General features: G+C 52.2%; 1 protein-coding gene across 1 annotated transcript; it reads right to left on the minus strand.

The window, feature by feature from the left end:
* Window positions 1–287: 287 nt before the first annotated feature.
* LOC118688288 (microsomal triglyceride transfer protein-like) lies at window positions 288–12,286 on the minus strand. The gene is made up of 18 exons (XM_036385754.2): window positions 11,864–12,286; window positions 10,625–10,803; window positions 8,792–8,935; window positions 8,208–8,315; window positions 7,584–7,700; window positions 6,623–6,762; window positions 6,392–6,545; window positions 6,067–6,224; window positions 5,709–5,874; window positions 5,232–5,339; window positions 4,905–5,117; window positions 4,592–4,806; window positions 3,905–4,002; window positions 3,105–3,226; window positions 2,489–2,716; window positions 2,081–2,205; window positions 1,709–1,879; window positions 288–1,158 (listed from the first exon to the last, which is right to left on the minus strand). Exons 1-18 carry the CDS (start codon window positions 11,928–11,930, stop codon window positions 1,011–1,013), a joined length of 2,661 nt encoding a protein of 886 aa, XP_036241647.1. The 5' UTR covers window positions 11,931–12,286; the 3' UTR covers window positions 288–1,010.
* Between the last annotated feature and the right edge of the window lie 361 nt (window positions 12,287–12,647).

The raw sequence follows: 12,647 nt of genomic DNA on the forward strand, positions 1-12,647 counted from the left end.
ATGTCCTCACCCCTTCCAAAGGGTCTGGAAACACATTCCCAACTCCAATGCCAGCTACAGGACCTGGTCCCTCTGGCAGGTCAGGTATCCTTTGGGACTAGGAGTTCAGCTGATTTGGGGTAAATATCAGCTGGATGACAAATCTGTCTTTGTCAATCTCTAGAGGAGGAGGAAGAGGAAAGGGAGCACCCTAAATACAGACCTAGAAAGCAGGTTCTTGCTGGAAGTGCCTCTCCCTTCTGCCCTTCCATGTGTCCAGGAAAGCTATGAGTCAAACAGAGACAATATGAAAATACAGGGCATTTATTTCTGTATATAACCAAAGCGCTTGTAATTTGTGTCTCCAGCTGGAAAAGCAGGCAAGTCTCCTCCCCTGAACCAGGAGACTCAGTGCTAACATTTCAGGCTCATAATTAACAAAAGAATATATTCTCCATATCCCTCTTTTCTTTCCTAAAAAGCTTGTTTTGTAGCACACAGACCACAAAAAAAGGGCTAAAATACTTCCAAGGCACATTATTATCAGGAAGGAATGGAGAAATGCTGCTTTTCCTCACAGCCTCCCTCTGGTGCTGGAGGTGTTGGGTGGTGGTGGATGACAACAATTCAGCTTGGGCAAGGAAGGTCATTTATTCCCTCCACTGGGGACGTCCAGCTGGCTGCAGATGTGTCCCCTCCTGACAGCTTTGGTAAATAGGGAGAAAACTCAGCATTTTGGGACGCAGTCCTCCAGGAGGGTTTGTTGGGCTCTCAGAACTCATCCACTTGCAAAACAAGGCTGTTTTTCATGAGGAAAAGCTTGGCTTCCAGCAAGGCCCTGCCCCATGAAGGGGAGGAGTCCAGGAGGGGGAATTCTCAGCCTTTGGTGTGTGAGGGATTTGGAGATTTGGAGGCACGGCGTGCGTCTGTTCTTCAGCAGCTCCTCCTGTGGTCCCTTCTGGTGTCCTTATTGCAGCATTGTCCTCATCCAAAGGTGGCTGTGGAGGAGAATCCCAAAGTGCTCTGACTCCTTATTCCTTTTCTGCAGCCAGCAGGAGGTTGCAGACCTTGGAGTTGGTTTGGTGCAGGGCAAATTCCCTCCCGGGCACGGCGCCGCGCCGGCCCCTCCGAGCGGTGCTGCTCCGGCTGCCGGCAGACTGGGACACCGAGAGGACCTCCCTGTGGGACAAAGGGACAGCAGCATGGCCAGGAGCCTCGGGTGGTGCTGGTGCATCTCATCCTTCTCCTCCCAGTCACCATCTCCTGATGGTCTCATGTGTCGCTCCAGGACACGAAACAACGCGAGCGCACACACTGCTGCTCTCAAGGTGAAGGAAAAGGGAAGTTTATTTTCTGACTCCAACATTTATAGTTTTCTAAAAGAGACAGTGGATTGGAGGGTGACAGTGCCACCTCTCCCATGACCCTGGACAAACCAACAGTCCATCAAATTTCTCCTCTTCTATAAAAGCATGGAAAACAAAAAATTATTTACAGAAAAGTGTGTGAGAAAGTTTGCTACAAGAGTGTAAACATCAGAAGGCTTAGAAAATCTGGCTTAAAAAATCAGAGCAACACTTATGGATGATGCTTCCACCCATATCAGGACCTCGTGGTACCCTTCCCTCATCCCTACCAATCCCCACCCAATAAGTGCAACCATTAATCCTCTCCTCTTCCCTCCTTTCTCTCAAGCCCACCGGGATGTTTCTGCAGGATCTGCTACTACCTGTATGGGACCTGTTCCTCTCTCAGCTGCAGGCACATGAGCACGGGGCTGCTGGAAAACCTCAGCTTGGTGTCAAAGTGGAGGGAGGTCTCCACCTCTGTCTGGCTCCTCAGGGTGGCTTGCAGCAAAGGGGAATCCAGTTCTGCCTGGAAATCCATGGCAAGGCTTCCCCTGGGAGAGAGAAGCACGTAGGGTCTGCTCTCAGAGCAATGGCCTGAACTGGGCACCAAACAACTCCATAAACACCTCAGTTAGAGGTCTGGCCATGGAAAATGTCTGTGCAAACATCAGGAAAGGCTGGACCCACCAGGAAAGGAGCAGGGAGCTGTGCAAATCCACCCCCTTGCCTCCCATTCCCAGAGCCAAGCTGACCTGGCATTGACGCTGGTTTTCAGTTCCTGCTCCCAAATGCTCACGTCCATGTCAGCTGAAATGTCCAGCCCCAGCCCAGCCTGGAGTTTGATGGTCACTTGGAGGCCAGCCTGCAGAGGAATGACCTGGAAGATGGAAAAGGCAGAGCTTCCAGTGCCCAGGCACTGCTCCTGGATGGGTGGCTGACACCAGCAGGGCCTTGTGGCTGCTGGGAACGTCCATCCCAAGCCTGCACCTCCAGCCACGGGTCTCCCATGGCAGAACAAGCCATCCCACTGCTTTGCCAGCCCCAAGACACATCTGGCAGTGCCACCTCACTCTTAGATCTGTGTCTGTGCTGTGCAACATCCACAGGCTCGTTTGGGATGTGGTGTGCAGACAGGCCACTGCCTCCTCCCCATCCTGTACCTGGTGATGGTCCATCAGCAGGAGGTTCCCCCTGACCACACTGGTGGGCTCTGCACTGCTCAGCAGGACCTTGCCCATCAGGTCTGTGTATCCCTGGAAGAAGACAATTGGCCGCAGCTGGACGTCAAAGAAGGTGGCTGCCATCCCAGCCATGAGCTCTGGCTCCTCTTCTCCTTCTGAGAGGTTTTCTCCCATCATTGACTCCATCCCTTGTGCTTCAAAGGTCACCTGGAAGACAGAAGTGGACAGGAGAAGGACATCAGTGATGGAGAGACTTGGGTGAGGCATCCAAGTCATCCCTGAGGTGCCAGTGTAGCATCCAAGCCATCCCTGAGCACCCTGAGGCATCCCTGAGGTGCCTTGAGCATCCCTGAGCACCCTGAGGTGCCAGTGAGGCATCCTCTGGTTTTGGGGTGGCAGGGGGCTCCCCTCTCCAGAGCAGGGCTGTCTGCTTTCACACCGGTGATTTGGGAATTTGCCTTTTTCTGACACTGGACGTGCTGAGCGCAGAGGTGAAGCACCACAAGGAGGTTCAGAGGGGACACAGGGACAGCAGTGGCACCCCTGGGTTGTGCTGTCACCCCCCTGCAGCCCCCAGCCCCTCTCTCAGTGGCACCTGAGCTGCACGAAGGCGCTGGCCGTGGCTGAGCAGGGAGAAGTCGGAGACGCTCTTCCTCAGGAATCCACCCTCCAAAAACAGCAGGTCCAGCCCAAAAGTGGAAGTCAGGTCCTGGGTGACTGAAGGGCAGAGAGATGCCCATGAGCACCCCTGGGGGTCTGGTGGAAGGGGGTGCTAACAGGCTGATCTTTAAGGTCCCCTCCAACCCAAACCTGTGGTACCACTCTGCATCTTCTCCTTTCATTCCTGTAATACTCAAATGATTCAGAATTGCAAGGTTGGTTGTTGGTTTGGTTTTTTTCTCCCTGGCTATTCCACCTTCGCTGACCCTCTGCAAGGCCAGACTGAGCTAATTTAAAGGGGGACAGAAATGAGGGATGAAGAATTCAGCAGATATTTAGCAAGTGCTGCTTTTTGCAGTCTCTGAAGTTTGATTTTTTGCTCTTAAATCTCAGTGCAAGAATCCTCCTCTCTGAAGATCCTATTAAAAATACAAAAGGAACTGAGGAATGGAGTGAAGTATCTTGACTTGTCAGAGAAAGCACAGAAACTCCCACCAGCAATCTGCTGTTGGTTTCATCTCCAGCTGAAGCTCCTCTTTCAAACCAGCAAGATTTGGGAAAAGTTTGTGTTAGAGAAGGGCATGTTCCTATCTCTGGTACTGGGGGACATTCTCAGAAACCTCCCTGAGATTTTAGGGCATTCTGTAGACATGGATCCTCCTCTGGAAGCTGCTTTTTCCCACCAGCCCCTCCTTTAACCCTCTGAGGGGACCAAGGTGTGCTCTGTGCTGTCACCTGCCAGGGGTCCTGAGAAAGAAGAGGAGATGCCAGCCTTGGAGAAGAAGTTGTAATTGTTGATCCGTGGGTCTCCCATGATGTCTTTCATTATCTTCCTGGAAAAGAGAGGCAAAGGATGTGTCAGCACTGGGAGGGAGGGAAGGCAAGAGGTCACTGGTCCCTACAGAAGGAAATATAATCTGCCAAAGTGTTTCTCATGGTTGCTGCCTGCCCAGAGCAGCGTGAGGAAAAAGTGAAAGCATTAGACATGGGCTACACTGGAATCTCCTTTTCCTCTGGCTTATTGGGATAAACCAGGCAGATATTTTTGTGCAGCTTTTGCTTAGCTCTGAAAAAGGTGACTGCTTGGTTTCTTCTGTGCAGACAGGAAGATTAATGCAGGCACAAATTGTGCACTGCCCTGGGAGCCAGAGCTTCAGCCTCCAAGGACTCTGCTGAAGCCACAAGCCTGGGTCCTGCTGCCATGGGGCAGGATCACAAGGAACATCAGGTTTCACCTGGCTGTGTGACATCTGCATCCCTTTTGTTACTCCAGGAATGTCCAGGCAGCCCCCACAAAGTGATGCTAGCCCATTTTAAAGACTTGCTTGTCCAAACCCCAGAGCTGGATTGAGGAGGAGGAGGAGGAGGAGGAAAAGGTGATGCAGAGCAGAGGGAAAATGCCCCTGTGGCCTCAAGGCCCACCTTGCCAGGTGGTGGTGGTCACGCAGGCTGTTCTGCACTTTGAGCAGCAGGAACGTGGCCACCTCTGTTTCCATCTCACTGGTGGCCAGCAGGATGTTGATGACATCCATGGGCAGGGGGTGGTTGTCCAGGAGGATTTCTGCAGCAGCCAGGCGACAGGTTTTGTCATAACTCTTCCTCTTCTGGTGGAAAATCCTCCTCATCACTTGCTTCACCTGATGAGAAGGGGTAATGAAAAGAGTGAAGTGCACCCCAGCAGCTTGGCTTTGAGCGGGGAGGGGAGCACCAAGCCTCGCACCACCTCCTCTCCTACCTTGCTGGAGATGTGGGCAGTGGGGAATCGCTGCAGGGCAGAGGTGGCTGCGGCGGTGACAGCCCTGGGGCCGTCCTCAGCGTGCTCCAGGAGGGTGGGGATGGTCTCAGGGAGCCTTGCATTCCCCAGGGCCAGCAGGGAAATGACCACCTTGGGCTCCTCCTCGGCACCTCTGAGCCCCCTGAGCATGGTTTCCACCCCACGCTCCACCACCTGCTCGGGATTTGCAGGAGGAGAGGGAAGTGAGGGACAGGAGATATTCTGGGCACCCCTGGAATTTGGGAGGTGTCCCGAAAAGCCAAGTGTGAGGGACTGCAGAGGACCCACCTGCAGCCCACAGAGCTTCTGCTGGCACAGCTTGCCCACCAGAGAGCCCACAGCAACTATTCCTGTCTCCCAGACCTCAGGCGCCAGCTGCTTCCCATCCAGCTTGTCCTGGGCATCAGGAAGCAGGAAAAAAAGAAACAATAAATAAGGAAAAAAAAAAAAAAAAAAGAGAAGGAGTATGCTTTACCTCTTGTCTCAAGCAAGTAAGGGAAAACTACCTCTTACCTGCCATGCATGATTTAATTGGATAAAATGCTGTGGCTCTAAATTGAGATTTTATTATCTTTAATGCACTGATAAAAAGCATCTTCTGCTGGATTCTCTTCCTTTGGGAAGCATCTACTCCCATCCCGTTAAATGCACATGAAACAATCCCACGAGCAGGGAAATCAATTTCTCCAGAAAGGTTTCCCCCCTCGTTCCATGGTGTGTGGGTCCATGCCAGGATGGGGAAGAGAGGGAGATGCCCATACTCACCAGGACGAGCTGGAGGAGCTCTCCTGAAGGCCGGGGAGAGAAAGCTGCTGTGTAGAGAAACTTCTCCAGGAGGGATTTGGGCTCCTGGCTGAAATCCAGGAAGTCTGAGAGCGCTGCCAGGGAAGCCACTGACTGTGTGGCCACCGCTGCCTCCACCAGGAAGGGGCTGGAGCAGGAGGAAGGAAATCAGCAGAGGCAGAGCCCACAGAAACCCTGCAGTGCTTGGACAGGACAGGCATTAGGAGAAGGCAGAGAACACTGCCCCTAGCCAGGGTGGCTGCCTGGAGCAGCACCAACCAACCCTGGCTGTCTTGTCCAGCGCTCGGAATTTTGGAGATACAGCTCCAGGGGTTCTCACCGTGCCTCCTCAGGGGCTCTCCTCAGCAGCTGCAGCACATCCCTCTTCTTGGCACTGCGCAGCATCTGGATGAACCTCTGGAACTGCCAGGCTGTCGCCACCCTCGAGGTGTCTGTTCTGACTCTCTGCCTGTCAAAAGCCTTCAGGAAGGCTCTCAGCTGCAAAGGTGGGGTTTGTTAGGGCAGGATTTTGCCTCTTTTCCCATGTTATCGCAGGGTAACATTTGCACCAAAGCAGCCCCTCCAAAAGCACCACTGGGGTTTAACCCCCAACCCCACGAGTGCCCAGCCTGAGGGAGAGTTTTGGGGTCAGAATCATCACTGACCGACGGGCAGTGGGTGCAGACCCTCCTGAAGGGCAGGCTGGCCATGCCCAGGGGCTGGGGCCGTGCCCCCGTGCCAGCCAGCACATCCTCAAGGCTTTGTCCAGACACCTCTGCCAGCCCAGGCATTGCAGGAGACACCAGCTGGAGCTGCTGCCTGTGAAGGGAGAAACAGTCAGTGGAAAGTTTTGGGATTTCCACCCTCCATGGCCAGGGGTTGGGATCATCCCTCACCTTGAGCTGATTTTGATGCCGGAGCGGGATCTCAGGGCTGGAGCCAGCACGTGGCTTTCCTCTGCCAGGACTGACTGGAGCAGGTTATCCCTCACCACGTACTGGCTTCTGCTGGAGGGCTGCCACTCCACTCCAAAAATCTTGGGAAAGGAAAAGCAATGAGAAAAAAAGGCAATCTTTTTTTCCCCTTGCCCTTTCCCCAGGAGATTTCTCTCTTTACATTAGCAGAGGAAGAACTTTCCTGCCCACTAAGTCCCCTACTTCACTTGCAAAATGTAGGAAAGGAAAATCCATAAGAGCCCACCTTCTTCCCAGTTGTGGGAGAAGGCACCACCAGGTGAGGACCAGCAAGGGGACGCTCCCACCCGTGGCTGATTCAGGTAGAGAGAGTGGTGACACCACAGGGACTGCACAACAAGGAGGTGTTGAGACCTCTGCCAGGGCCTGTGGGGTCTCCATGGGAATGTCCATTTTTATACTGAATTCAGTAGAATTTGTATATTTTCAAAAAAAACCCCTCAATTTTGGTTATGGCAGGTATGACTGCATTAAGACCCATGGGATTTCCTCTGTTTATGTCAGGGCTGAACACAGGCTACTGCTTTCAGCAAAACAGAATCCTGTCAAAATAATCCCCCATGCAACGAGTCTGAGACCCAGAAAACATCCCTGCATCTCCAGCTTCCCAAGCAGGACCAGCTGACAGCTCAGAACTCATAACAGGAGCGGGGAGGGGGTGACCCAGAGCACCTCTAATGCTCCTTCCCACCTCAAGACCTTCCTGAGGGATGTTGGGGCATCCCACTTTGGGGATGGGTCTAAGAGTCCCATCCCAAGCTGGTGCAGAAGGCTGAAGCCAGCTGGGAATGGGAATCCAAGCCCACCTGCAAAAGGATTTTAGGGGTGGCCCTGCTGTAGTCAGCGTGAGCTGAGCCCCCCACAGTGAGAGCAGTGGACTTGCTTTGTTCATGGAGGAGAATCCAGACTTTGGCTTTGAGCAGCTGCGGAGATCTTTGGCCTTGGTGATGGAATGGTTGGACACGGTGTAGGTGACCTGGCAGCTTCCAGAGGCATCTTCCTGAAACACAAACCGAGTATTAAACACTCTGTGGAGAGCACAGACACAGAGGCCAACCTAGCAAAGAGAACAGCATCTAAAATCTAGAATGTGGGACAAATCAGGGGGTGGTTGGATAGCTCCACGTCCATCTTTGCAAATTCAGGCTCTAAATTAAGATTTAATGAAGCACCTCTGTGACTGCATTTGGGGTTCTGAGGTTATTTCATGTTGTTCATAGGTCATTCCTCTTGGCAGGAATGCTTGTGGAGTTTTTCCCCTGCTGTTCCTACTGTCCAGGGAAAGGCTGTGATTTTGTAAGTGGTGCCAATTGTTGAAAATTAGGTTATTTTATTTTAAGACTTCTGCCTTTCCAAGAGTCATCCTTGCTCATAGCCCGGTTGGAGCAGCAGACCCAATGTTCTTTATCCTGAATTTTGCCCCCTCTGCTGAAGCTCGTGGGCTGCCTGGGCTCCAGGCCAGCTCTCCTGGTGCATCTCTGGGTTTTGGTCCCAGCTCTGGACCTACCTCCACTGTGGTGCCAGCGTGGGCCTGAAGCTGGAACAGGCTGATGATGCCTCGTTTCAGGTTGGAGATCAGGATGTTTTCTGCTTCATTCCCGTAGAAAGCTTTGACCTGGGAGGGCAGGAGGGGGTGCCTGGCTGAGGGGACATCTCTGGGGGCCCTGCAGGCTCCCTGCTGCCTTCCCTGACAAAAGGGAACCTGAGAACACCCTGCAGACACCTGGGGAATTTTCTCAAGGAGGCCCTTATCCCTCAATAACATGAGGTCTGTGAATGCAAGAACACAAAATTTCCCTTTCCTTCCCACCCTGGAGTTCCACAGCCTTAGAGGAGAAGGCCAGAAAGGAGTTTATATCCCATGGTTAGGACTGAAGAGCTTTAACAGGGGATTCTGCAGCTCCAGCTGAGTCCTTCTGGAGCATGGGACTCCTTGTAGGGTCCAGCACTGGCCACTCTGCCCAGTTCCTTCTGCACTGAAATCAGAGGTGGAGCAGCAGCTCCTATGGGCTTCATAGCCCAGGAAATTTGGGATGAGGACAGGAATGCTTTGCAGAGGGCATGAACAAGCCCAGGAGGTGTCCAGCTGACCTTCCCACTGCTCCAGGAGATGAACACTGGCTGCTGGAGCTCTGCCTGTGCCTCTGGGCTCAGTGCAATCTCTACAGGGGAGCCTCCGGTGCTGTCCTGGCTCCTCTCCTCTTCTGGCTGGTGTTGGGCCTTCAGGTCATGGATCTACAACAGCAGAAGATGGCAGAAAGCAGTGACCAAGTGTCTGCTCTGAAGCTGGTGTGCCTTTCCCCTGCAGGCAATGGATTTGGTCAGAGAGGTCATTTTTCAGCTGGCATGGGCTAGAAACAGAAGGGGTTGTGTGGAAACCCAGGGCACTGGGATATTTCTCTGTCTGCTCTGGGGTGTCCTGACCCCCAGGGCAGCACTGACTCTGACCCTCATCCATGGAGAAAGTTTTCTGGACTTCAAGATAGGCCTGGAACCCACAAAAGTGTGCAATAGATTATAGAGAGCAGTGTAGGTGTGTCGCTGGGTGAGAAATTGAGGTTTGGGGTTTTTAGTGTGCTGTGGGTGGAAGCAAGATGGAGGGCACAGGGTGTCACCCTGGGTTTCTTCTTCATGCTGCTTCTTCCTCCTTCTCCATGGGTTTGGGTGGCATTTTGTCATTGGGCAGAAAAGTCCTCATTGCGGCTCTGTGGGATCAGTTATTGGGTTAAAAGGGAAAATAATCCAGGTGTCAGCTCTTAACTGGACAGTTTAGTCCTAAAAGCCCTTGTAACAAGAGATTGTTGCCATTTTGTGCCTTCTAATGAAAAGCTGCCTGTCACTGTGATATTTTCTGAAAAATCCCTGCAGGATTTTTCTCCTGAGAAGCTGAGAGGCCTCAGAAACAAAATGTAAACAATAATTACCTGATTGCTTGGAATGTGGTCTGGAGGCTGCTTACCAACAGGTGCATCTTTGCTTGATTCCATGTGAATTGCTTTTACTTAATGACCAATCCCAGCCCAGCCGTGTCGGACTCTCTGAGTCTGTCATGAGTTTTTATTATTCATTCTTGTCCAGCCTTCTGATGTCTCCTTTCTCTCTTTCTTTTGTATAGTTTTAAAATGTAATGTAATGTAATGTAATGTAATATATCAGCCTTCTAAGACCTTGGAGTCAGATTCTCATCTCTCACCTCGTTCTGGGGACCCACAACACCACAACAATTGGTGACCACAGCGGCCAAACTCACAGTAGTGAGACTGTTTTACTGATAAGAAATAATAAACACCTGAGTCCCAACATGAACCACTGTCTCAAGTGCCTTCAATCCAGACCCAGAGAAGCCAACAGGGTTGCAGCTCCTGGGGTGTTCCCAGCAGGAACCCCTGGCTGGGATGGCTGTACAGGAACCCCTGGCTGGGATGATGTACACCCCTGTACACACCTGCAGCTCCTGGGGTATTCCCAGCAGGAATCCCTGGCTGGGATGGCTGTATCCCCTGTACACCCCTGGCTGGGATGGCTGCACCCCCTGTACACATCTGCAGCTCCTGGGGTGTTCCCAGCAGGAACCCTGGCTGGGATGGCTGTACACCCCTGGCTGGGATGGCTGTACACCCCTGTACAGGAACACCTGGCTGGGATGGCTGTATGGGAACGCCTGGCTGGGATGGCTGTACACCCCTGTACCCCTGTACACACCTGCAGCTGGGATAGCTGCACACCCTGTACCCCCCTGTACCCCCCTGGCTGGGATGGCTGCACACCCTGTACCCCCTGTGTACCCCTGGCTGGGATGGCTGCACACCCTGTACACATCTGCAGCTCCTGGGGTGTTCCCAGCAGGAACCCTGGCTGGGATGGCTGTACCCCCTGTACACCCCTGGCTGGGATGGCTGCACCCCCTGTACCCCCTGTACACACCTGCAGCTGGAGCAGCTCGTCCCCGCCTGGGTCCCTCCAGAGCTGCTGCAGATGGATCAGTGCCTCGGCCTGCAGCTGGGCTCCCCACGGGGATGGAGTGGAGGTGTGCTGCAGCTGGACAGCCAGGGAGTACTGGTACTGATACAGGCTCCTGGGCTGGAAAGAAGGCAGCAAATTCCCTGGGGAAAGATGGAAGTGTTGGAGGGAAGCAGCCGTGGATTGCGGATGCTGGGATAGAAATGGGTCGTTCCCCAGGCATCGTTCTGGGAAAAGCTGTGAGAAGCTCAGAGAAAGGATTTTAAACAATTCTTATCTTAAGGTTTTGCAGCTGGTGTTCTGAACAGTTGTTTTTCATAAGGTGTTTAGAAGGGTGGTCCCTTGTGGCAGCAGGCACAGGCCTTCCCAGGCATTTATCCCTGGGAAGGCTGCGAGAAAGCTCAGAGAAAGAATTGAAACAATTTTTATCTCCACTTGCTACACCTGTTACTAAGCAAATATGGAATGTGCTATAGAGATTTATTTAACAAAGAGTAATAGTGTTTTAATTAGTTAACCAATAAGGTCAAAGCTGTATCAAACAAACTAAAAAAAGTTACAAGCTTCTTAAAAATATAATAATAATACAGTATAAAAAATAAAACAATAGTTCAACCTTCTACATCTTAGAGTCAATACTAATTACACCCGCATCAGAGAAACCCCTACAAAGTTCAAAAACTCTCTGCATTAATCTTATTTCTCTAGATTTATTTGAAGTCCCTTTCTCTTGCTTATATACAAGTGTGATTGAGGGGGGAACAGTTGCCTTTGCCATGACAAAAGCAGTCAAATCTGTTTCCTGAAGTCACTTGAAATTCTCTTGGAAATTTAATGCACTTGCTGGACTTCTGAAATGTTTTATAGCTTTGCTGCTTTTAACAACAAATGAATCAGTGGTAGTCCAGCTCAGTCCCTGGGGCTTTCCTCTGTGAGACAGACTGAGGAGTTTTACAGTTCTGCACTGGGTGCAGTTTAAAAAGCTCCAACTCCCTGATTTTCCTCATCCCCCAAGAAAGGACTTCCACAACCCCCAAAATTTCCCAGCCTCAGGAGATGCTCATGCTGGGTGCAGTTTGCCAGTCCCTGTTCCCTGCTTGGCTGCAGACTGGGAGGATAAATGCTGGGATGAGCATCTCACCTCTCCGAGCATCCAGACCCCATCGAGCCCCTGGACCTAAACCAGCCCAAAGCCTGTCTTACCTTTTGCTGCTCTCAGGAGGGAAAAGCAAAGCAGGCACAAGCATCCCCAAGCTGCCTGTGGATCCATGGTGGGCTCCAGGAGCCGGGAGGGAGGCAGGGAAGGGAGGAGGGTGGGAGAGGGGGACCTCACAGCAAAAGTGCCGAGATCAGCAGTGCCGGGCGATGGGGCCCGACCTTCTCCCAAGAAAAGGCAAATAATTAAACCTTTGTACCAACCCCCAGCAGCCACGGAGGGTTTGGAAATCAGCTGAGGTTCGCCAAAGGCCGGCGGGAGGGGAGGAAAGCTGGGAGAAAAAGAGCAGCCAGAAGCATTGAGGGGAGGAGGAGTTGCCTGTTTGTCCTGATACGGGACGGGGATGCTCAGAAAGCTGCTCTGTCTTTTGGAGATCTCTCTCTTCCCATCACAGGATAGAAGACAGTTCCTTTCAAAAGAAAAGACCCAGAAGGGGGAAGGGGGAAAGAGCTTTTCCATCCTTTTAGCTGGAGACTGGGATTTGCAGCCTGGAGGCTCAAGTTACTTAAAGGGCCAGGCTGGAGGGGACGGGGAGCATGGCTTCCCCCAGAAAGAAACGGGAAAGGGCTTGGGAGATCCATCTCTAAACCCCTCTGCCCAGCAACCATACAGTATTTTTATTAGTGCATGAACCTTCTGATTGCTGAGTTTAATTGTTTCCTAAAGACACCGCAGTAAGGGGTGGTGATGCAGCTCGGGGTCCTGGGAAGGCTTTGTGCTAAAAAGACTGGGGGAGTGGAAGAGGGGGGCACTTCACGTGTCATTCTGGAA

This window comes from Molothrus ater, chromosome 8 (assembly GCF_012460135.2).
Source record: "Molothrus ater isolate BHLD 08-10-18 breed brown headed cowbird chromosome 8, BPBGC_Mater_1.1, whole genome shotgun sequence".
In the NCBI taxonomy this organism is placed as follows: Eukaryota; Metazoa; Chordata; class Aves; order Passeriformes; family Icteridae; genus Molothrus; species Molothrus ater.

What these genes read in the sequence shown, in the direction of transcription:
- LOC118688288 (XM_036385754.2), bottom strand. Translation starts at nt 11,930, where the DNA reads ATGGATCCACAGGCAGCTTGGGGATGCTTGTGCCTGCTTTGCTTTTCC. An exon ending in ACGAGCTGCTCCAGCTGCAG is followed by an intron (nt 8,936 to 10,624) that starts GTGTGTACAGGG and finishes CTGCTGTTGTAG; the next exon opens with ATCCATGACCTGAAGGCCCA. An exon ending in GGCATCAAAATCAGCTCAAG is followed by an intron (nt 6,546 to 6,622) that starts GTGAGGGATGAT and finishes CTCCCTTCACAG; the next exon opens with GCAGCAGCTCCAGCTGGTGT.